We start from the raw sequence: 25,441 nt of genomic DNA on the forward strand, positions 1-25,441 counted from the left end.
AATGTGAAAGTGTTGCTTTCAAAGCAGCTATAAGTCATGACAAATGGAGCATAGATGACAAGGAAGTAGCTGGACAAACACTCCTCTCTGTGGCACGTGGGGGGAGACTGAAAATGTTCTTGCCTCCTCACGTGCCACCCGCATCAGTCTGGAGCTTCTAACCATTGGCTTTTTCCTATCAACAGCAAACCGTCTGGCTCAGAACCAACACCTAAGTCACGCATCGCAGACCTCCCTCCTGCCAATCCTGATCACATCGGTGGATACAGACTTGCCACAGCCACTTTCGCGGGCATTGAAAACAAGTTTGGTCTTTATCTCCCCAAATTTAAATCTCCTAGTGTTGCTGTAGTTCAGTCAAAGGCAGTGGCAGCGGCAGCTCAGTGATGAGACAACCATTGAGGGTGGCAAAATGGTGCCCTGGAGAAAGAAGCCTAGAAGAGCAGCCCTGTAATGTACCCAGTCAGCTGCATGGTGCTGGCTGAGCTGAGGAGGCAAACTATTCTTTCTATATGACATATACATATATTTGTTTATAAAATAATCATTTGCCCAGGAAAAAGCAACAATGCAGTTTCAAACTTTAGTGTTAAGTGTTGAGATGTTTTCTAAGCTCTGGCATGAATTAGTGTTCTAGACTGCTTTGCACAGCTTGCACTTATAGTGACTGTACATATTGTACATCTTTGTACAGAGACATCTTGGCACCTCATCCCAACAAATCACGTTTATAGAATGTAATGCGGTTCTAAGTGGCTTGAAATGTACAGAATGTTTTGAAAGTGTTTTATTAAGAGTCACACAAAAATAAATGTATTAAAATTAAATTCATTCTCTTATTGGTGGCTTATGGAAATAAAGCATCAATATTGGATGTATTTAATTTCCAGTTCATTTTCCATTCTGGAATAAAAAGGTATTTGCTGATAGGAGGCATAATGAGACCAAGTGCTTACACCATTGATGAAGAGAGTCTTTGGAAAAGATGCATGCTAGCAGATGCAGAGGAGCAGGCTAATGACTTGTGTGTGCTGATGTGTTTCTATTTGTATTTAACACGTGTGTAGATTCTCCTCTGTTCATCAATCAAAATGCATTTCCTAGACAGCTCCCCTCCTGTCAGTGTGCATATGGAAACAGGGATGTCTCCCGCATTACTTAGTTTGCTTTCCTCTGACACAGCAAGGCGGGGGCCTAGCTTTCAAGATTAAAGGATACTTTGGCAATTTTTCTTCATGTGGATATGATCCCCCCTCAAAATAAAATGCACACCAAAATGTATGGACGTAGTTGGATTTTCCTTCATAAATACACTGATAGTGCTTATATTTTGATTCGCTACCAGTTTCCAAATAACTCATGATCAGGTTTCCCTCTTTCCCACTTCTGTAGGAAATTATTTGATTTGGAAAGGGCTATGGGAGTGAGGGGAGGGAAGAAGAAAAAGAGAAGATGTATCTTGTGATTTTTTTTTTGTGTGTGTGGAGTCTTGGTTCTTCCTTATGAATCCAAATCCAAACTACTTATTCCAAAAGTCACTCACCAAGGGTATGATTACTAATTTAGGTCTAAACATGCATCTTGACAGCCGCATCTACACTTTGCTATGGTTGTGATTTGATGTGTACATCAGAATTTACTTTAGCAAAGTGCTTTGGGAAAAACATTATTGCTTTTGCCAATGAGCCAGGATATGAGAATGTATGCAAATATTTTCCAGGGGCAAACTTGGAGATAGACCCAGTCACTTAGAATCCTACACAGCACTTATCACTTGATGGCTGACAGCCCTGTAACACAACCATAGGCTCTCAGGCCCCCAAGGAACAAAAGACTTAGCTTTGAAAGCAAGTTATTTCCAAATGTATTCAGTTCTCATTGGAATGGAATAAATAGCAATACAGTTGTTTCCTATTACCGCCTGTTAAAAAATATGCAAGTAGTCCATGGATATGTTCTTATAAAAGATTCATGGAATATCTGTGTATATAATTGACCTTTGAACAACTTGGGGGCATGGGGCACCAACCCCCTGTGCAGTGGAAAACTGGCATATACTGACTCCTTGAAAACGTAACTACTAATACCTTACTACTGACCAGAATCCTTAAACCAATAGCATAACCAGTCACTTAACACATATTTTGTATGTTATATGTTGTATGTATTATTCTTATAATGAAGTAAGCTAGAGAAAAGAAAGTGTTAAGAAATCATAATGAAAGTACATTTACAGTATCATATTGAAAAAAATCCACATAAAAGTGAACCGATCTCTCAATTTGAACCCAAGCTGTTCGAGGGTCAACTGTATAGAGTAAGATGTGAAAGTGCCCTCTTCACCCTGCTTCTCCCTGCCTGAGAGGTAATCACTAACAGGTTAGAGTCTAAATTTGTAGTCTGTTTTTCATACTTCTTTATATAAAAAATATATGTACATGTTTATATCTTAAAAACAGGGTTATGCTATGTGTGTATTGTTCTGTGACTTAGGTTCACTTAATATCTTTGAGATGTTTCCATGCCCATGCATAAAGATTTATCTTAGTTTTTAATAGCTGCATAGGATTCCATTGTGTGGGTTCTGACACTTTTCATAAATACTTCCTTATTGACATTGATTTTTTTTCACTATTGCAAGCACTACTGCAGTATGTATCTTTTACACTGGTGTACATCTTTTTGTACATATATTTTGAGTACATGTGCTAGGATTTCATTGGGATATTTAAAATTGGAACTGATAATTCACAAGATAAGGGTTTTGCATTTTTGTATATATTGCCACATTGTTCTTCAGAAAGGCTTTACTAATTTACTTTCCTACTGACAGCGTATGAGAATGCCTTTTTCTTTATAACTGCAGAAATGGGTATTAGCAGTCTTATATTTTAAGTAAATCATGATAGGTGATCACTGTTATTTTAATTCTCATTTTCTTAACTACTTAAAAGGTTGAATGTCTTTTCATATTCACTGGCTATTTGTATATTTTCTTATTGTGGAATATACAGAAAGTACATGAGATGTACATGTATGTATGTATATACACACATAGTTTAAAGTCTTAAAGTGAACACCCATGTAACTACGCATGTCACAAAATAGAATAGCTTTTACACCTCAGAAATTCCCACATATGATCGTCTCCATCACCTTCTTTGTCTCCTCTTTAACACCAGCCCTACTCTCTTCATTTCTTTATAGTTTACACTCATACATGTATACATATACTCCTAAATACAATATTTAGTTCCTGTTTTTGAAATTTATATGATCAAATTATATTGTAGACTTTTGAAACTTGTTTTCTTTTGCTATACATGTTTATAAGATTCATCCATATAATTGTATATGTCTATACTTATTCCATTATATGAATATAATTTTTCCATTTTACTCTGGACATCTGAGTGGTTTCTAATTTGAGGATATTACAAACAGTGCTGCTCTGGATATATTGTCTGTGTATTCTAGAGTATGCACTTTTTTTCTTTATAGGTTTATTTAATCTATACACCCAGCATGGGGCTCAAATTTACAATCCCAAGATCTAGTCGCATGCTCCCCCAGGCTTCTAGAGTATGCACTTTTAAAAGGATATATACCTACAAGTAGAACAACAGAGGCATAGGTTTGTTAGACTCTTGCCAGATCACGCCAAACTATTTCCCAGAGATTCTTGTAGTGATTTATATTCCCCTAAGGGGATATTGGCTTCTTATTTTTACCAATCTGTTGGGTGTATAGTGTTATCTCATTGTGGTCTTACTTAGCATTTTCCTTATGTCAAATGAGGCTGAACACCTTTCTTATGTTCATATATATTGCCCCATTGTTCTTCGAAAAGACTTATTTACTTTTCCTGCTGACAGCATATGAGAACACCAACATGTTCACCGGCTAGTTAGATGTCATCTTTAGTGAGTGCAGTATGTGTTAAAGTTTTGTGTCCATTTTTTCCCCAGTAATTTGCAGAGGATTCTTATATATATCTTGGATACTACTCTCTGAGTTGTATTTGCAAGATCTTTCCCCAATTTGTGGCTTGTCCTTTCACAGTGTTTTTGATATATTAACATTTTAATATGTTCACATATATTTCTACCTTATGGTTAAAATGTTTTATATTTCACTTAAAAATTATTCTCTCTCTAGCTCATGAATATGGTTGATATTTCCTTCATAAATAATGCGTTATAGTTTTGTGTCTCACATTGAGGTTTCATCCTACTTGGAAATGATTTCAGCATGTGGTATGAGGTAATTTTTTTGTGTCTTTATATGGTTAGTCTGTTGTTCCAGCGCTGTTTATTGAAAAGACCTTCTATTCCCTACTGCTTTGAAGTGCCTTCTCCAGCTATATATTGAGTGTTGATATGTACAGACATCTCTTTCTGGACTATTTATTTTGTTTTATTGGTCTTCCCCTGTGCCAATATACACTCTCTTCATTACTCTATCTTGAAAAGAAGTTTTGATATATAGTACTCCAGGTCCTTTCACCTTGTTATTCTTCAAGAGCTTGTGGCTTTTCTTAGTTCTTTGCTCTTTCATATCCATTTTAGAAACAGCTTGTGAATTTCCTCCTAAAGACTAAGCAAACCAAACACAATGAGATTTTAATTGGAGTTGCAATGACTCTATAGGCCATATGGGGAGAATTTACATCATTATACTGGACCTTCTAGTCCATGAACATGATATATCTCTTATTTAAGTCTTTTTAATGTCCTAATAAAATTTTATTATCACCAAAGAGGTCTTGTATATCATGTATATATATTCATTTCTAGGTATGTCATAATTTAGATAGTATTATATCTTTTTTAAAAAGTCATTCCTGGTATATAGAAATGTAATTGAGTTTCCTCCCCACTTTTTATTTTTAAAGATTACAAATCTGAAGAGATAGTATGAAACTCTGAATATGTTTCAACTAGATTCACTTATTTACATTTTTCCATGCATTCTTTATCTTTGCAAATACAGTTATTTTTGCTGAACCATTTGCAAGTACGTTGCAGATGACATGGTACATCATTCTTAAATATTTTAGCAACATCTTTTTTTTTTTTAAAAGCAAACATCTCCTAATACTGAGGACATTCTGCAACCAAACACCATTATCACACATTAAAAAAAATCTACAATAACTTCATATTATCTGATACTATAAAAATTCAAACCTTCTCAACTACTCCAGAAATGTCTTTGTTTTTCTGAAGTGTAGTCTAATCAATATTGATGCATTATGCTTGGCTGTGCATCTTTAGTTCTTAATTCTGGAATAGTCCCATGGTTTTTCATCTGTTTGTTGGTCCTTAACATTGTAAGTCATTTGTCTTACAGAGTATCTTGTATTATTTATCTGATTGTTTCCTTGTGGTATTGTCTAACTCATCCCAATGCTATAAACTGGAAGTCTAGTGATACAGTGGTTAATTTTCCTTTTAAGAGCTTTACTGCTGAGATATTCTTTACAAAGCTATGTAATCATCACCGCAATCCAATTTTAGTACATTTCCATCACTTCCCCAAATGTAAAATATATCATTTTATATTCCTACCAGTAATGTATGAATGTTACAGTTTTTCCCCTTCTCACCAACATTTTATGGTCTTTTATTATAGTTATTCAATAGGTATGAAGTGATACGCACTGTGATTTTAACATCTACTACCACATTGACTAATGATGTTGGGCATCTTTTTCATGTGCTTATAGACATTTGTGTTTAAGGCTTTAGCTATTTTTGAATTGGGATTTATCCTTTTATTATTATTGAGTTGTAAGTGTCTTTATATATTCTAGAAATGAGTCCTATATCAGATTTGCAATTAATTTCTCCCAGTTTATTTTCTTAATCATGTCTTTGAAATGCAAAAAGTTTGTTTTTGTTTTTGTTGGGGGGGGGCAGGGAGAGGGAGATGCCCAGCACATGAGCCCAACATGGGGCTTGTTCTCATAATCCTGAGATCATGACCTGAGCCGAAATCAAGAGTTGGATGCTTAACCAACTGAGCCAGCCAGGTGCCCTGAAATGCAAGTTTTAAAATGTAAGTCTGGTTTATCAATTTTCGAATTTTATGGATCATGCTTTGGTGTCATCTGAGACCCCTGCCTAAACCAAGGTCATCAAGATTTTCTATTGTTTTCTTTGAAAAATTTTCTGTTTTAGCCCTTTTAGATCTGTGAACTATTTGAAGATAATTTTTGTGTGTGGTGTGAAGGGTCTAAGTTCATCTTTGTGCATGCAGCTGTCCAGTTATCTTTTCCCTAATGAATTGTTTTGGTACTTCCATCATAAATGAATTGCCCATACGTGTTTATTTTAGGACTCTGCATTCTGTTACATTCATCTATATGACGGTACTTAACGCCAGTACCACACTTTCTTGATTGCTGTATCTTCATATTCAGTTTCGAAATACGAAACTATAGATTCTCCAGCTTTGTTCTTTTTCAAAATTGTTTTGGCTGGATCTTTTGCGCTTCCATACAAATTTTAGATTAGCTTGAGAGTTTCTTCAAAAAAGTCAGTGGGCATTTTGATGCAGATTTTGTTGGATCTGTAAGTCCATTTGGGGTGAATTGTCATCTGAACAATCTTTATTCTTCCAATCCATGAACTTGGAATCCCTCTGTACTTATTTAGATACTTAAAAATTTCAACTATGTTCTTTTTTCAATGCACAAGTCTGGTATTTCTTTTAATTTATTCTTAAGTATTTTGTTTATGATGTTTTTATGAATGCAATTGTTTTCTTATATTTTCATATTGCTCATTATTACTATATAGAAACAGAACTGATTTTTCTATATTGATCTTGTATCCTATGACCTTAGTGAATTCACTTATTAGTTTTGATAATTGAATTTTGTTTTCTATATGTCTTGTATCTTCCTGTCTTATTGCTTTCATGTGTAAAGTATATTTATTAGATTAAATGGATATTTGTATTTATAGCTGTAGTGTACCATTTTAATTCCTTTATTTTTACTACTTTGAAAAATATCTTTTCTAAAGCAGTTTTAGATTCACAGCAAAATTAAGTGGTATTATAGAGATCTTCCATATATACCTTCTGTACCTCCACACATCCATAGCCTCCCTCATTATCAACATCCTCCATCAGATTGGTACATTTGTTACACTCAGGGAACCTATATTGACACATTAGAATCATGCAAAGTACACAGTTTACATTAGGGTTCACTCTTGGTGGTGTATATTCTGAGTTTGAACAAATGTATACTAACATCCATCATTATAGTATCATACAGAGTATTTTCACTGCCTTAAAGCTCCTCTGTGTTCTGTTTATTCCTCCATTGGCTCCCCTCATCCCCTCAATACCTGGCAATCACTGATGTTTTTAATTTCCATACTTTTGCCTTTTTCCAAATATCATATATTTGGAATCCTACAGGATATAGCCTTTTTTAGATTGGCTTCATTCACTTAGTAATAGGTAATTAAGATTCCTCCATGTTGGGTGCATGAGTGGCTCAGTCGGTTAAGCCACTGCCTTCTGCTCAGGTCATGATCCCAGGATCATGGGATGGAGACCTGTATCAGGGGAGAGGAGAGGGTTGTCCCAGCTCAGCAAGGGGTCTGCTGCTCCTTCTCCTTCTTCTGCCCCTCTTCCCTGCTTGTGTTCTCTCTCTCTCTAATAAATAAATCTTAAAAAAAAAAAATTCCTCCATGTCTTGTCACGGCTTGAGTACTCATTTCTTTTTAGTGCAAAATATTTCATTGGATGTACCAAGTGTTTATCCATTCCCCTACTGAAGGATATCTTGGCTCCCTGTCTTGGCAATTATGAATAACAAAGCTGCTGTAAACATCCAGGTGCAGGACGTAAGTCTTCAGCTCCTTTGAGTAAATACCAGGAAGCATGACTGCTGGATGATATATGGTAAGAGTATGTTTAGTTGTAGGAAACCACCAAACTATCTTCCCAGTGGCTGTACCATTTTGCATTCCCACCAGCAATTGAATGAGAATTCTTACTGCCCTACATCCTCATCAACACTTCATCTGGTGTTAGTGTTCCAGATTTTGGTCATTCTGATAGTAGTGATATCTCATTTTTGTTTTAATTTGCATTTCCCTAGGGTGCCTGGGTGGCTCAGCGGTTGAGCGTCTGCGTCTGGCTCAAGGCATGATCCCAGAGTCCCAAGATCGAGTCCTGCATCAGGCTCCCTGCATGGAGCCTGCTTCTCCCTCTATGTCTCTGCCTCTCTGTCTCTCTCATGAGTAAATCTAAAAAATTACATTTCCCTGATGATATATGATCTGGAACATCTTTTCCTATGTTTGTCATCTGTATATTTTCTTCGGTGAGGTGTTAAGGTCTTTGGCCCACTTTTTAATTGGATTGTTTACTTATTTTAAGAGTTCTTTGTATATTTTGGATAACAGTCACATACTGCTTTCACAAATATTTTTCTCTAGTCTGTGGCTTGTCTCCTCATTCTCTTGACATTGTCTTTCACAGAGCAGAAGTATTTAATTTTAGGGAACTCCAGCTTATCAATTATTTGGTTCGTGGATTGTCCTTTGGTGTTGTATCTAAAAAGTCACCACCATGTCCAAGGTCATCTAGGTTTCCTCCTGTGTTATTTTGTAGTATTATAGTTGCATGTTTTATATTTAGCTCTCTGATCTATTTTAATTTTTGTGAAGGGTGGAAGGTCTGGGTCTAGATTATTTTTTATTTTTATGTGTGACTGTTTAGTTGCCACACCATTTGTTGAAAAGACTATCTTTGCTCTGTTGTATTGCCTTTCCTCTTTTGTCAAAGATTAGTTGACTGTATTCATGTAGGTCTAATTCTGGCCTCTCTTCTGTTCCATTGATGTTTGTGTACAGTTTTTTGCTGTTGTTGTTGTTGTTTTACAATACTACTACTGTCTTGACTCCTGTGGCTGTATACTAAGTCTTAAAGTCAGGTGATGTTAGTCTTCTTTGTTCTTCAATATTGTGTTGGCTGTTTGTCTTTTTGCCTCTCCATATAAACTTTAGATCTGTTTGATATCTACAAAATGACTTAACTGTGATTTCAGTTGGGATTTCACTGAAATCAATTGGTCAAAGTGGGGAAAAAACGATTTTGACAATATGGAGTCTTCCCGTTAATGAACATGGAATATTTATTTTGTTCTTTCATTTTGTTAATCAGTTTCATAGTTTTCCTCAAGTAGAATTTTTTTTTACAGATTTTGTCATATTGTCATATTGGATTTACAAATATGTCAATTGTCATATTGGATTTACAAATATGTCAATTGTCATATTGGATTTACAAATATGTAAATATTTCATTTTGGGGGTACTGTAAATGGTATTGTTTTTTAACTTCAAATTCTGCATGTTCATTGCTGGAATATGGTAAGGGAATTGACTTTTGTACATCAACCCTATGTTCTTTAACTCTGCATTTAACTTTGCTCCAGGAGTTTTCTACATAAGCAATCATGTTTTGTTTTGTTTTGTTTTATTAAAGATTTCACTTATTTATTCATGAGAGACACACAGAGAGAGAGAGAGAGAGGCAGAGACACAGGCAGAGGGAGAAGCAGGCTCCATGCACCGGGAGCCCGATGTGGGACTCGATCTTGGGACTCTGGAATCATGCCCTGAGCCAAAAGCAGATGCTCAACTGCTGAGCCACCCAGGCGTCCCTCATGCTCATTTTCAAACCAACAGTTTTATTGCTTCCTTCTCAATTTGTATATCTTTTATTTCCTTTCCTAGTCTATAGTGCATTGGCTGGTACTTCCAGTACAATGTTGAAAAGTAGTGAGAGGGGGCATCCTTGCCGTCCATTTCTTAATGGGAAAGTTCTTCCTCTTCTATCTTAGTGAGAAAGCTTCATGTTTCTTACCATTAAGTATAATGTTAAGCTGTAGGTTTTTTTGTAGATCTTTTTTTATCAGGTTTGAAGAAGTTCTTTTCTATTCCTAGTTTACAAAGTTGTTTTTTTTTTTAACCAAGAATGAGTGTTCAAAATGTTGTTAAATGTTTTTTCTGCATCTATTGATATGATCATGCAATTTTTTTGTTTGTTTAGCCTGTTGTGATGGTTGTGAGGATTTTTTCTTTTTTTTTAAAAAAGATTTTATGTATTTATTTATTATTAAGAGAGAGAGAGAGAGGCAGAGAGGCAGAGACACAGGCAGAGGGAGGAGCAGGCTCCCTGCATGGAGCCTGACATGGGACTCGATCCCGGGTCTGCAGGATCATACCCTGGGCTGAAGGCGGCGCTAAACCACTGAGCCACCTGGGCTGCCTGGTTGTGATGATTTTCAAATGTTGATCAGTCTTGCATGCCTGGGAAAAAATCCCAATTCGTTGTGCAGTGTAATTCTTTTTATACATTGTTGGATTCAATTTCCTAATATTTTTTTTTAAATTTTTTTAATTTTTATCCATTTATGATAGAGAGAGAGAGAGAGAGGGAGGCGCAGAGACATAGGCAGAGGGAGAAGCAGGCTCCATGCACCGGGAGCCCGACGTGGGACTCGATCCCGGGTCTCCAGGATCGCACCCTGGGCCAAAGGCAGGCGCCAAACCGCTGCGCCACCCAGGGATCCCAATTTCCTAATATTTTATTGAGGATTTCTGCATTTATATTTATGAGAGAGTAGTCTACGCTTCTGTTTTCTTGTAATGTCTTTGGCTTTGGTATTAGGGTAATGCTGGCCTCGTAGAATGAGTGAGGAAATACTCCCTCTTTTGCCTTCTGAGATTGCAGAGAACTAATAGAATTCCTTGAATATTTGGTAGGATTCACCAGTGAACCCTTCTGGGTCTGGTGCTTTTGTTTCAGAGTTATTATTGATTCAATTTCTTTGATATGAACCTATTCAGATTATTTCTTCTTTTGTGAGTTTTAGCAAATTGTGTCTTTCAAGGAATTAGTCCATTTCATCTAGGTTATCAGATATGTGGGCATAAAGTTGTTCATGGTATTCCTTTATTATCTTTTTAATGTCCTTGGGATCTGAAGTGATGTTTCCACTTTCATTTGTTATTATTAATAATTCCTCTTTTTATAGCCTGGCTAGAGGCTTATCAATATTATTGATCTTTTTAAAGAACCAGCTTTTTGGTTTCATTGATTTTTCTCTATTGATTACCTGTTTTCAATTCACTGATTTCTGATTTTTATTTCTTTTCTAATAATTACTTTGGATTTAATATGCTCATTTTCTAGTTTCCTAAGGTGGAAACTTAGATGATAAATTTTAGATCTTTTTTCCTTTCTAATATATGTATTCAATGCTAAATTTCCTTCTAAGCACTGGTTTTGTTGCATCCCATGAATTTTGATGTCTTCATTTAATTCGAAATATTTAAAATTTTTTTGAGATTTCTTTTGACCCACGTATTTGAAGGATGTTGTTTAATCTCCACATACGTAGGGATTTCCAGTTTTTGTTACTGATTTCTAATTTAATTACATTATGGTCTGAGGGCAGATATTGTATGCCCTCAGTGTGTTTTAGGACCCAGAATGTGGTCTATCTTGGTGAATGTTCCATGTGAGCCTGAGAAGAATGTGTATTCTGTTGTTTCTAGTAGTCTACAGATCATTGATTATATCCAGTTGGTTGATGGTGCTGTTGAATAGCTTTACTGATTTTTCTCCCTGTAGGATCTGTCCCCGAGAGGGATGTTGAAGTCTCCAACTAGGATAGTTGTTTTATGTATTTTGCAGTTTTATTAGTTTTTATTTCTTTTTGGAGAGTTGACCCCTTTATCATTATATAAAATCCTTCTTAATCCCCAATAACTTGTCTTGCTTCATAGTCGGCTCTGTCTGAAATTAATATAGCTACTCCTGCTTCCTCTTGATTAGTGTTGTTGGCATGGTATATTTTTCTCCACTCATTTACTTTTAATCTGTGTGTGTGTCTTTATATTTTAAGACTCAACTCATATTTGGGTCTTATTTTTTGATCAGCTGTGTGAGAAATTTTTATTTTTATTTTTTAAAACTTATTTGAGGGCAGCCCTGGTGGCTCAGTGGTTTAGTGCTGCCTTCAGCCCAGGGCCTGATCTTGGCGACCTGGGATCTATTCCCACGTCGGGCTCCCTGCATGGAGCCTGCTTCTCCCTCTGTGTCTCTGCCTCTGTGTGTGTCTCTCATGAATAAATAAATAAAATCTTTAAAAAAAAAAAACGTATTTGAGAGAGGTAAGAGACGGTGTGAGTTGGGAAAAGGGCAGAGACTCTCAAGCAGACTGCCTGCTGTGTAGAGCCTGCTGTGGGGCTTGATCCCATGACCCACAAGATCATGACCTGAGCTGAAACTAAGAGTCAGATGCTCAACCGACTGAGCCACCCAGGTCGCCCACAGTCTGTCTTAATTAGTGCATTTGGATCACTGACACTCAAAGTGATTATTGATATACTTACATTAATACCTATTTGTTACTGTTTGTTGCCCTTTTTTCTTATTTTTATCTTCTATTCTGCCTTTTGTGGCTTTAATGGGGCATTTTCTATGGTTCCATTTTCTTTTTATATCAGTCATACTTTTTTTTTTTCCAACTAGGTGGAAAAAATTGCTGTATAAAAGGCCTTTAAGTAACGTACTGAGTTGTGAGGGGAGCAGCATTTTATATTTCTCTGATTTTATAATCCTGTGCCTCTGGACTGTGAATTATATACATGCTTCTCAGTTCTGCCCTGTCTCCCCCTCATAGGTGGGAGATGATGGCTAGAGTGTGCTGGAGTTGGGTGTTTTCCTTTCCTCAAGTCAGTCAGGCTCTGGTTAAATACTTTCCCCTGACGGCAGACCCTATTAAGTAAAACAGAATGCTCGGGCATACTTCAAAAATAGTTCCTTTTTCCCCTTGTCCTGCTGGACCCACAAGGGGATTATTTTCAGATAATCACTGTGAGAAACTGGTAGGGCCTCTGGTGGTAAAACTCACAAAAGGTGTTCATTCCCTCTCCCACTCTACCCCCCATGACTGGATCCCCTGGAGTTTTTAACGGAGTTGTCCACACTGAACCTCTCGCTGTTCAGGTTTTCCCACCCTGGCACTGGTTCCCAGGGGAGTAACTGCTCCAGTATGTTGTGGTTTCCTAGATTTGCCCGTCTCTCCAATTAGGGGAACAGTGGTTTGCACTGTTATGCATCCAGGAAGAGCTGTTTGTTCAGCTTTTTACTTGCTATTAGGACAGAGTAGCAACTTCTAAACTTTTTTTTAACTTCTAAACTTCTTACATGCAGGACTGAAAGTCTAGAATTCTTAGTTCAAAGTAATTTTTTTTGTCTTCATATATTCTTGTCAAAGAAGAGGAGACTGATGCCAGTAGTGTTAACTTGAACATAACTGGTTTTCTTTGGCCTCTGGCAGTTTTTAGGATTTGTTCTGTAGCGTTGGTATTTTGAAATTTTCCTTTTAAAACCATCTGGTTCTACATCGAATGGGGATGAACCCTTTTAATCCTAAGACTTTTCAGACCAAAGGAATCTCTTCCATTCTATTTATCTCTCTACATTTTCTCATTTATCTCCTTTCTGTTTAGATAGATGTTGTCATTCTCGGACCTGCCCCGGTATCTTTTAGCCTCCCTTCACATTTTCTCCATCTATACTTCTAGGTCAAGTAATGGAAGACACCTTGTGATCATCCTGCTGACAGCTTTGTTGTTTAGCTGTATCCCTCGACTATTTGGCTTGGTTTTTGTTGTTTTTCAAATTTAATGGTTCTGATATCCTCTTCCATGTCTTTGGGATATGAATTATGAGTTCTTTATTCTGTGGACTTTTTAAAAAAATTTTGTTTGGGCCTTTCATATTGACTTTTTTGAAATATTTTGGTGATTCATAGTTGCAATTTATTTAGTTGCTCACTTTTGTGTTTGAGAGTTTCTTGTGGATTTTTTTTTTAAACGAAGATTTTATTTATTTTTAGAGAGAACACACAAGGGGAAGGAGCAGAGGGAGAAGAACAAGCAGACTCTGCACTGAGCATGGAGCCCAACACAGGGCTCCATCTCAGGACCCTGAGATCTTGACCCCAAGCCAAAACCAAGAGTGAGATGCTTAACCGAAGGAGCCACCCAGGTGCCCCATGGATGTTATCAGAGCCCATGATGGGAGGGGTGGGCTCTGCTGTGCGGCCAGGTGAATCTATGCCAGTAATTTGATTCTCAGTATAGGTTTCTCTTCTCCTTTTGAGGGTACAGGTACCTGGGGGGGGGGGGGCATAGCCCTGCTTCTCTGGCTCCAATGGCTTCACCTACTGTTACGTTACAGCCTGGGTATAGACATCCCTTCTGCCCACTTGGCCCTTGGATGGGGATTAGCTTTTTTGCATCAGTTCCCTAATGGATCACCCTGCCCAGCACCCATGGGTACCCTCCTGTTCTCTCCATCTGTTGATTCTGCGTTCTTTTTCATTCGTCTGTTTATAGTCGTCTTTATCTGCTTTGTGTTATAATTTATTTGCCTATAGCTTTGATCTCATCTGCTTTTGATGTTCCTGCCATTTTTCAAAATCTCTACTCTTTTGCTAGCCCTTATTTCTTGGTGCTGTAGCAGATTTTATTTTTCTTCTGCTTTAGCACTTTATATAGGATTTTGGGTTGAGAGGGAGAGGGAGAGTAGGTGCTTCTGTCCTGTCATTTTTGATCCAGTCTTACTACCACCACTTTAAGAAAACAGAACAAAAACTCTTTTGTAGCCTTTCTTTTATTCCAGCTAATAAAATACTGATACTAAATAAGAGTACTCCTGTTATAGTGGCTCCTGGGATGGCCCTCTGGTTATATGTTGTACTATTATCATTCACTTCACAAAAAGCATTGTTGGGGAACCCTGGGTGGCTCAGTGGTTTAGTGCCACCTTCGGCCCAGGGTCTGATCCTGGAGACCTGGGATCGAGTCCCGCGTTGGGCTCCCTGCGTGGAGCCTGCTTCTCTCTCTGCGTGTCTCTCTCATGAGTAAATAAATAAAATCTTAAAAAAAAAAATCGTTTACAAGGAACTATTAGAATATAGGCTCTCTGCTTTCTAACATGGACAATTTTGTGGTGCACCTATCGATACTAAGAAGCAGTTCCTAGCAGCAAATACTCTTAGAGATCATGAAATAGTTTTAGTGATAATCGATTTTATTTGCACTGAAAGATTAGGGACAATAGAACTATCTTTAAAACTCCTCAGTTGGTCAGGATCATAGTGATGTAAAAATGTTCTTTTTGCCCTTCTTTTTATTTATTTATTTTTAATTTTTTTATTTATTTATGATAGAAAGGCAGAGACACAGGCAGAGGGAGAAGCAGGCTCCATGCACCGGGAGCCCGACGTGGGATTCAATCCTGGGTCTCCAGGATCGTGCCCTGGGCCAAAGGCAGGCGCCAAACCGCTGCGCCACCCAGGGGTCCCTTGCCCTCCTTTTTAAACAATGAATTAGACATCCATCCATGAACAAAAGCACTGTTGTGGGAGTTGTGGGAATGAGCACCATCTGCCAAGGGACCTGGGAGGAGTCTTGCCCACCTGCACATCCAGTAATAGGCAGACAGACCTTGTTACAGGCTGCAGAACTAGCAAAACTGCCTCAAAGCCTCTTGGTACAGTCAGGGACAAACCTGGAGAGTGCTGTCCTAGGTGGATATGCATGGATGAGAATGAATTTGCAAAAACCCAGACTTCACAAGAGGTGGTTCCAGCGCACCACGGGAGCAAAAAAACCAGGTTTAGTTCAGTGTGGACCATGAGAAGAACTTTCGCAAAGCAACACTGCCTAGGCTGAACTTGCCAGCAGTGGCAACTCCTTCCATGGGGGAAAGGAAAGCAGTGAGTCCCTGGCTACCCCAGTGGTGAGGGGCCTTTATGACGAGCAAGGGTGGTCGAGAGAGAGCCAGGTAAGAACATCAAAGGACATTCAAGTAATGCAGTTCCTGCTGATAGTGCTCAGGAAGTCTGCCTACAGACCCCTGGGAGTGATTCACCCAAGGTTCACCCCACTGGGTCAGGTCCACAGGCACCCCCAATACCCCGAGGGCTAAACCAACATCTCCCCCAATCTTACAGCCAGTTCCCTGTGCATGCTGGAGTGCAGATGCAACAGTAAGTAGAGTAAACACCAACAGAAAAACCAGGAGAGGTGGACTAGGGGGAAACCACAAACTTGAGCTATAGCACCACCTTCTGGAAACTGAGAGGATTCCAGTGGACATGGCAAGTGGTTAAGGACCAGGGAAACACAAAAGCTTAAGAATTCTTCCATTAAAAGGACAAGTATGGGGGATCCCTGGGTAGCGCAGCGGTTTAGCACCTGCCTTTGGCCCAGGGCGTGATCCTGGAGACTCGGGATCAAATCCCACGTCGGGCTTCTGGTGCATGGAGCCTGCTTCTCCCTCTGCCTATGTCTCTGCCTCTCTCTCTCTCTCTCTCTCTCTCTCTGTGTATCATAAATTTAAAAAAATTTTTTTTTAAATAAAAGGACAAGTATGTAGCTAGGTATAGCTACACAAAAGAAAGAAAACCCCAAACATCACAGCACCAATGAACAGTATATCATCCCATATATCCTTCAAATGTAAAAGGAGCAAGCCAAACTAGGAACATGAAAAATCAAGGAGGGGATCCCTGGGTGGCTCAGTGGTTTGGCGCCTGCCCTTGGCCTGGGGCATGATCCTGGAGACCCGGGATTGAGTCCCACGTCGGGCTCCCGGCATGGAGCCTGCTTCTCCCTCCTCCTGTGTCTCTGCCTCTCTCTGTGTGTCTATCATAAATCTCTAAACAAAATTTTAAAAAAATCAAGGAAACATCATCACTAAAAGAAAATTAATTTTCTAATAACCATCTTTTCAAAAGTATGGAATTTTGCAATCTACCTGGTAATGCAAAATAGCTTTTTTGAAGAACCATGAACTGTAAGAAAACTCAGAAGCCAATGTAATCAAGGGGGAAAAAAATGAACAAAATGAGTTACTTATCCAAGGGATAGAAATCACAAAAAAAAAAAAAATTCTAAAGCTGAAATAGTCCATGAATGAAATGAAAAAAAATGCAACAGAGAGCATCTGCAGCAGAGTAAAAGCAAGTGGAAGACAGACTAAGTGATTTAGAGGACAGGAACTTTGAAATAACACACCAGAAAAAAGTCAATAAAAAAGAATGAAAAGGGGCGTGTGGGTGGCTCAGTCAGTTAAGCATCTGCCTTTGGCTCAGGTCATGATCTTGGGGTCCTGGGATCGAGCTCTGCATTGGACTCGCTGCCCCTTGAGGAGTCCGCTTCTCCCTCTCTTCACTTCCCTGCTGTGCTCTCTGCTTGCTCTCTCAAATAAAAAAAAAAATCTTAAAAAAAAAATGAAGAAAGCCTGTGTGATCAATAGGGTTCAATCAAAAGAACAAATATTAGAAGAATCGAGGTTCCAGGAGACAAGAGGAAGAAGGGGGCCAAAAATTTATTTAAAGAAGTAATGGTCGGGGAGCCTGGTGGCTCAGTGGCTCAGCGGTTTAGCGCCTCCTTCAGCCCAGGGCCTGATCCTGCATGGGGCCTGCTTCTCCCTCTGCCTGTCTCTCCCTCCCTGTCTCATGAATAAATAAAATCTTTAAAAGAAAAGAAAAATACTGCCAGCCAGGAATACCATCTGGCCAAGTTATACCTCAGATATAAAGGAGAAATTTTTCATACACAAAAACTGAGGGAATTCATCACCACTAGCCCAGCCTTGCAATAAATACTGAAAGGAGTTCTTCAAGCTGAAAAGACACTCATCAGCAACATAAAGACACAGGAAAGAACACTGGTAAAGGTGTCGTTTATGCAGTATATGTATATATAGTCAGAAAACAATTCTGTAAGCGGATGCTTGTTAATCACTTAAATATAGTACAAAGGTTAAAGAGGAAGAGTATTAAAAATTATAGCTACTATAATTTGTTAATGAATAAATAATATAAAGAGTAATGATTTCAAAAATATAAAAGGGAAAAGCAAAAGGATGCTTTTTAGGCAATTGAAGTTCAGTTGCTATCAGCTTAAAATGGACTGTTTTACCTATGAGACATTTTATTTTATATAAGCCTCATGGTAACCACAAAACAAAAACCTGGAATCTTGCAGGACTCACAAAAGATTCAGAAAGGGGAAAGAACATACCACCACAAAATGTCACCAATACAAAGGTAGGCAGAAACAGGGGTGGGGGGTAGAAAATACAAACAACTGGAAACAATAAGATTAGTAAATCCTTACCTATCAAAAATTTTGAATATATAGATGGGCTGAATTCCTGAAAAAGGCAGAGTAGCTGGAGGGATTAAAAAAAAAAAAAACTATACACTGCCTATTATAGAATTACTTCAGCTTGAAGGACAAAAAGCTCAAAGTTACAGGATAAAAATTAGCATACAGAATCAGCTTGCATGTCTATACACTAAGAGTGAAACACCTAAGGAAATACAGCTATTTTATTTACAGTAAAACACTTAGGAATAAATTTAACCAAAGTGAAAGACCTGTACAATGAAAACTACAAGGGACACCTGGGTGGCTCAGCAGTGGAGCCTCTCTCTCTCTCTCTCTTTCTCTCTTTCTCTCTCTGTGTGTCTCTCAAGAATAAATAAATCTTAAAAAAATAAAAGGCTTCTGCACAGCAAACAAAAATTAAAAAAAAAAATGAAAAGGCAACCTATGGAATGAGAGACATTTGCAAATCATTTATCCAATAAGAGGTTAATAACCAAAATACATAACTCATACAATACCAATATAAACCCAAAAAATGCCATTAAAATGGGTATAGGAACTAAATAGATTTTTCCAAAGAAGACATATAAATGACCAAGTACATGAAAAAGTGCTCAACATCACTAATCATAAGGAAATGCAAATCGAAACCACGATGTGATACCACTTCATACCTATCAGAATGGCCATCATCAAGAAGAGATAACAAATGCTGGTGAGGATGTGAAGATAAAGAAACCTTTGTTTCTTTGATAGGAATTGTAATAGGAATAGGAATTGCTGATAGGAATGTAAATGAGTGCACCCACTATGGAAAATTATGGAGGTTCCTCAGAAAATTAAAAATAGAACTGCCATGTGATCCAGCAATTCCTCTTCTGGATATATATCCAAAGGAAATGAACAAAGGATTTCGAAGAGATTTATTGCAGCCTTGTTCACACAGCTGAGACACGGAAACAACCTGTGTCCATCAGCAGATGAATGGCTACAGCAGTCATGGGACCCACACGGCAATTATTCGGCCACAAAAAGGGAGGAAATCCTGCCATTTCTGCCGACATGGAGAGATACTTATGGGCGTTGATATTAAGTGAGGTACGTCAGACAGACTGCATGATATTCCACGTAGAACCTAAAAGAGCCAAATTCATAATAGCGGAGAGTAGAGGGGTGCTTTCCGTTGAGCATCTTTTCACTGCTGTTCCCTAGATTTTTGTGGAAATGGATTACACTTCTGCTAACATGTAGCTGGGTAGTCACGAACCAAGTTTGTTTTCCCACTGATTTGAAAAAGGGGTTCCACGTCCACACTTTTCTAAGTGTTCAGATATCACAACCCATGTTACATGTAAGTAACATAAGAGCAACAGCTGAGTATAGGCTGGAAATTCAGAGTGGGTCATTTTTTTCCTATTTTAATTGGTAATTTTATTTTATATCCCTCAGTTCACTGCTACTCCTAAACATTGTGATGTCTCAGAATTAAAAAAATATTTTCTTGAACACCAAGCCACTTAAATCCTTAGATGTGCTCTTACTACATTGCACAGATGGCTCCACAAAATGGTCTCTCTCCATTTTTTAAAAAAGATTTTATTAATGAGAGACACAGAGAAAGAGGCGCAGAGACCCAGGTGGAGGGAGAAGCAGGCTCCACGCAGGGAGCCCGACATGGGACTCGATCCCGGGACTCCAGGATCAGGTCCTGGGCTGAAGGCAGCGCTACAGCGCTAAACCGCTGAGCCACCTGGGCCGCCATTTTTGTTTTCTTAAAAAAAATAAATACAATCCCTTATTTGTGTGGTACTTTATATTCTACAAATTTTCACATACATCTCTACAATCTTCACAGAAAGCAAACATTTTCCTCACTTAACACATATATAGAATACTGCCCCTTGTCCCAGGTGACGTTATTGGTAATGGTGGTATCAGGAATAGAATTTGGGTCTTTTGAGCCCAGTGTTCTTTTTCTCATGTACCGGCCACACTTTATAAGAAATTTTGTTCTAAAGCATTTCCATTACTTTGTTCAGAAAAAACTTCTTAAAAATCTAGTATAAAAATTCACAAAAGATAAAATTACTTGCCATCAAAGCCTTACTGGTGGTACATCTGATTTCTGAAGTCACCAGAGGCAGGTCTCTGCATGTTCAGCACCACGTAGGTGTGTTCTACACCCTATACAATCACTGCCCCACAGCTGACCAAATCAAGTACATTAAAAGACAGGCATGATAATACATTACCAGAGACCTGAATAAATGACCTCACAAAGTGAAACAGACCTTTCTGAAAGCTTACCTGAGCGCAAGCTGTTCCATCCTCTGACTGGGAACTGGTAATGGAATATTAAGAAGCCAAAACTGAGATTCCTGCTATGAAACTAACAACACAAAATACTGTAATTTTAGAAAAGTTTGTAAAAGATGGCTGATTGGCTATGTTGAAACTATCAGTGGTTAGAAACTACATACTGAAAAGTTAAATACCTAAAATCCATTTGAACTTTAAGAAGTTAGGGAATTGGGAATATAGCAGGCAGAAAGAGAATCTGTACACCCAAAGTCCAACAAAAGATCCAAGAGCAGCGGCCTATTGAGAAAAGCACTGCAATGTGATGACTATTCAGTCTTCTAGTTTGCATTCTGAGTTAGGATTATAGCCTGTTTTTCTAAAACGTGTTTGTTATAGGTGAAAGGATTTTAAAAATACAACATATTAAAATAAGTACAAGCAAATTATTACCTTTTGGGGGCAGTAAGATCAAGGAGATTGGTTAATGTTCTTAATTGTAATCCTTGAGTTCAAAATAAATACTCAACAGGGTGTTCTTTTATTCTTGTCTTTGGGGCCACTTTCAAATTCTTTGGTAGGTAGCACTAGAGGCATCAGAATCTGTAAACCAGGTATTTAAGTAAATAAATTCCCAGAACTTTTTAAGGAGTTAAAGAGTCCCAGGTCTTTTTCCCAAACCTGTAAGATCTTTAGTTGCCTGACAATCAGCAAGATGATAGCAGGAAAGCAAGAACTCCTTTCTTGTTTCTATGTAGCTTGGGGGAAAAAAACTGAATAGAAATCTTTAGTAAATGGATAATCACTAAATCATCAAATGGGGGCAAAGCTAATGTCTTTTTACCCTAGACTTATGCCCAAGATTCAGCACGACACTGACACTGATGACACTACCACCTTGGATACTATGTCTTGTTTGAAACAAGTTAGTTCTCACAACCATCTAGCAGCTGGAGCTATAACTGGAGAGACATCCTCTCCAATATATACATAATTATAGAGCTTTTCCTACTTAGAAAATATCATAGTACCAATGTTGAAATACCAGGACTATGGAAAAGATTTAAAAATGCATTGCCTACTAGAATGGGAAAATGAAAAATCACATGCTTCACATTAGATTTTCTTTCATTCAGTCAAGCCCTTCCTTTCTATATGGTTCAAGAGGTAGAGGTTACAGTCTATTCAGTACTACTACAAAACAGAATGAATCAACAATATTCAAACACTAGGATCACTCTTAGTATTACTTTCCTTTAGTTCCTTCTCGGAATTTTAAGCCATCCATTCCTTCAAGATGCAGTATATCAGCATTACTGCAACAATATTTTATATCTAGAGATTTTCTAAATTTTACATACAACTGAATCTATAAGCATGAAGATAGACTCTACCAATGAATTTTTGTGGGGTGTTTTTGCTTTAATTATGCCAAAAATAATTATTTCTGAGACTCAGTGTAAGGTAATTATTGTCTGCAAAACTGAGTGTTCTTCCTCAACACAAACAAGGATAACCAATAATCTTTAATTTCTCATTCAAAAGATAATAACCAAACTATAAACAAAATAAGAAATTAGCCAGAAAGCTATGGCTTGTTCCCATTCAGCAAAAAAGTATAACTGGAAACAAATAAGGTACAATTTCCAAAACTGGATATTCTTGAAAATTTTAAGATTTTCATTTGTAAAAGAGTAAAGAAGCAGTACTATACTTTTCTAGTCAGCTTGATCTGTTGGAAGATTTTACATCAATATTGACAATCTTAGTACTTCCTTTTTTCCTATCATACAGTCAACTTTATTATTATTTTTTTTCAGTCAACTTTAAAAGGCAGTTCCTCACATTAAATTTATGTGTTCCTAAAAATGCAGACTAAGTTATATGGGCCAAGATCCACCCTATATTTTGGGGTAGGAGGGAGAACTTATTCCTCAGAAGCAAAAATTCTGGTACTAAGTACTTATTAACTTTATTCTTTGACAATCAAACCCATAACTTGAGTCCAATGAGAGCATCTGATTTGCCACATCTCTTGATTTCCAACCTTAGTCATGATGTTTTCCTTTTTTCTAGTCCTTTTAACAAATTGATGGCAAAAATGTAGTGATTACATGAATTTTTCTATACAAAGACAGTGTGATCCTGCTGATTGAACTTCTGACTCACAGATATTGCTACTATGAGCTAACTTGAGATGTTTGCCTACTAATATAAAAACTTTTCTTTGGTATATAATAGGCAATTATGGGGTGCTAATTTGCGAAAACTGAATATATAAAAATGGAGAATTGCCTGAAGTAATTAATAATTTTAGAGCTGGAAGGAAATTTAACAATCATTTAATCCAAACTTAATTCCTAGATAAAAGAACGAGGCACAAACAGATGGAAAGACTTGGCTAAAATCACACTTCTCATGAGTGCCAGAGCTAGAACTAGAGTTGGATCTAATATTCCTAGTCGATTATTCCTTACATTAGACGATATTCGTAGTTTAGAAGTTTTATGATTTGGAAATTCATCTTCCAACGGATCTTGGTTAGAATTATAAAACAAGAACAACAACAAAAATGTTCAAATTCTGGTGTCTATTCTTCTTTCCTAGTTTATTTTCTGTTGAATAAACAATAGTTTAACTTTTGAAGGACAAGAGGTTAGGACGGACAATTGAAAGTGGATAAAATAAAGGAAATGGACAATTTAAAGTGGATAAAATAAAGATCTGATCATTATGCTTTCCTCTAATCCTGAAACAGGTTGATTTCAACATTTAGTCTTAGCTATTTGTCACTCACCTTTCAAACTTGCTTATATGCAAAGGTTGTATGGTAACAGGTCTCAAGACGTAGAGGTGATTCACAAAGTTCATTTGAACACTGTTTCCTCATAGCTACTACTACAACCATGAAATCAATTTCTCTCATAGGAGGTTTTAGTCTTAGAGAGCTCACATACATAATAATCTCAATCAATGAAAATAATAGGCAGCTTTCTGTTTATTCTTTAGACTAAATGCATATCAGATGGAAAGTAAATAAGGGAGTAGCAAAAGTTAACCTAGGAGAAATTTTTTTTCACTGACAGGTTAAACATTAATTCATAATGCATCAAAAGATTTATTACATTATAATGCATGGCATATTTAAGACACAAAACTTTATGAGATTTGAGGTGACTGCTTATAACAAGAGCTTTAAGAAAGAAATGAAAAAAAGACATTTTATAAAAGGGATGGGAAGATTAAAATTGCAAGGCTAAATCAAAATGAAAATCTGAAAAGTTAAAGCATATTTGTTTTTATTTATAGACAGCTATCACATGAATTATAAAGAAAAAGGATATTAGAATGGAACTTGGATAGATGTATGCATGCTATGGCTAAGAAATAATGTTCTTACATATTATGGTTAGTGAGAACATTATCAGTATAACAGGGACTTGTGATTTAAAAATATGCAGAACTTAATCTGTATTTTAGAAATAACTTGTATAGTGTTATAAGTTGAAAAGAATTAAAAAGAATAACTAATACCAAATATACACCTGTTTATAAGAATTCAGAAAAGGCTGCAATCTGTATTAAAAATGACACAAATTCAAAACAAGATGCATGTTATATAAAAAGGGACATTTTAAGATTTACTTGCTGCATTAAATCCATGGTTAAATCCACGAAATTTCCTTTTAATTAACATTTAGACAGAAACATGCAAATAGTCTTAGGTTCTACGTAGAGACTTCCCCAAATCCACTAAGGCTACAATATCCCCTTTCTGGGAGCTAAGCAGGTATTCGGGTAGCTGCTTCCTCCTCTGCATCAGCTCGGTTTGCATTAATTTCTGCAAGTGTTCGGCCGAACCGTGCCCATTCATCATTTCGGGGGACAGCAATCTGCTGTTAAAAGAAAGACAATGTTTTATGTACACTAAAATAAAAAAGATGATCTTACCCAGTATTTCAGTTTGTTTTCAAATAATTTTTCCATTAAAAAGTAATAATTGACATAAATGGTCTTTCCATAATTACAGGGAATATAACAATGCTTTACAATACATTTCAAAACAAAAGATGATGTTTGGGAAGTGTGTTGTGACAGCCTCAGAATTGCTTTTGCTGTTATCACCATCAGTACAAGAGAGAATAACAATGATGCTCTGCAAATGTAACTCCCATGCACTATCTCGTGGATTTTGCTGGTGGGGAGGAATTCCTCAAAAATTTTTACTTCTTGCTCTATTCCAAATATGAAAAAGTTTTTGAAGCATGTTTCAAAGACCTGCTTTCTTAGGAGTGTTTATTTTTTTGTTTGGAGCACAAAGTAACCTTTTTCAATATCTTAATCCCTTCACGAGAAGGTACACTATCTCTTACCACATTAGCGATGTATAAACAACTAAAGGGGAAAAGAGCCTCATGATGCTTTTGCCTCTCTGAAGCATCCGATGACGCAGACTTTTCAATAATTGTCATTATCATATTGGAGAAATCTGGACACTGCCATATTAGGGCACAAACCACTCAGTATAGCAAATCAAATGAATGTGCCTACTTCTTAACCTACCATATTAGATCAGATTGGATAGTGATAGCCAACATGGTAGCTACCAGACACATGTGTGACTATTCACACTTAAATTACTTAAAATGAAATAAAATGTAAAATTCAGTTCTTTAGTTATACTAACCACATTTTAAGTGTTGGACAGCCATATGTGCTTAGTAGCTACTGTATTAGTGCAGATACAGAGCAATTCCATTTATGTGGACAGTTCAATTGTCTATTCTAAATGATTAAATCTACCTCCCTTCAGATCCAATTGCTAGAGGCCACAGGGTGTCCAGAGGGGATGGGGAATCATAAGGCATAGCAAAAGAAAGAGTGACTAAGGCTTCTTTTAGTCAGAGCTA

General features: G+C 37.2%; 2 protein-coding genes across 8 annotated transcripts in view; one reads left to right on the plus strand and one right to left on the minus strand.

The window, feature by feature from the left end:
• Nucleotides 1-1,281, plus strand: part of SLC25A12 (solute carrier family 25 member 12) — a 195,311-nt gene extending 194,030 nt beyond the window's left edge. For all 4 annotated transcript variants that reach the window (XM_055307971.1, XM_055307972.1, XM_055307970.1 and 1 more), the window contains one exon: nucleotides 186-1,281. In XM_055307971.1, the coding sequence (XP_055163946.1) occupies nucleotides 186-387 (202 nt within the window). In that variant the 3' untranslated portion in view covers nucleotides 388-1,281. The remainder of the gene's footprint in view (nucleotides 1-185) is intronic.
• Nucleotides 1,282-23,511: 22,230 nt separating this feature from the next.
• Nucleotides 23,512-25,441, minus strand: part of DYNC1I2 (dynein cytoplasmic 1 intermediate chain 2) — a 58,559-nt gene continuing 56,629 nt past the window's right edge. For 3 of the 4 annotated variants that reach the window (XM_055308383.1, XM_055308382.1, XM_055308385.1), the window contains one exon: nucleotides 23,512-24,427. In XM_055308383.1, coding sequence (XP_055164358.1) covers nucleotides 24,314-24,427 — 114 coding nt within the window. In that variant the 3' untranslated portion in view covers nucleotides 23,512-24,313. The remainder of the gene's footprint in view (nucleotides 24,428-25,441) is intronic. The other variant, XM_055308384.1, reaches the window with a different exon arrangement.

Source organism: Nyctereutes procyonoides, unplaced genomic scaffold (assembly GCF_905146905.1).
Source record: "Nyctereutes procyonoides isolate TBG_1078 unplaced genomic scaffold, NYPRO_anot_genome, whole genome shotgun sequence".
Classification (NCBI taxonomy): Eukaryota; Metazoa; Chordata; class Mammalia; order Carnivora; family Canidae; genus Nyctereutes; species Nyctereutes procyonoides.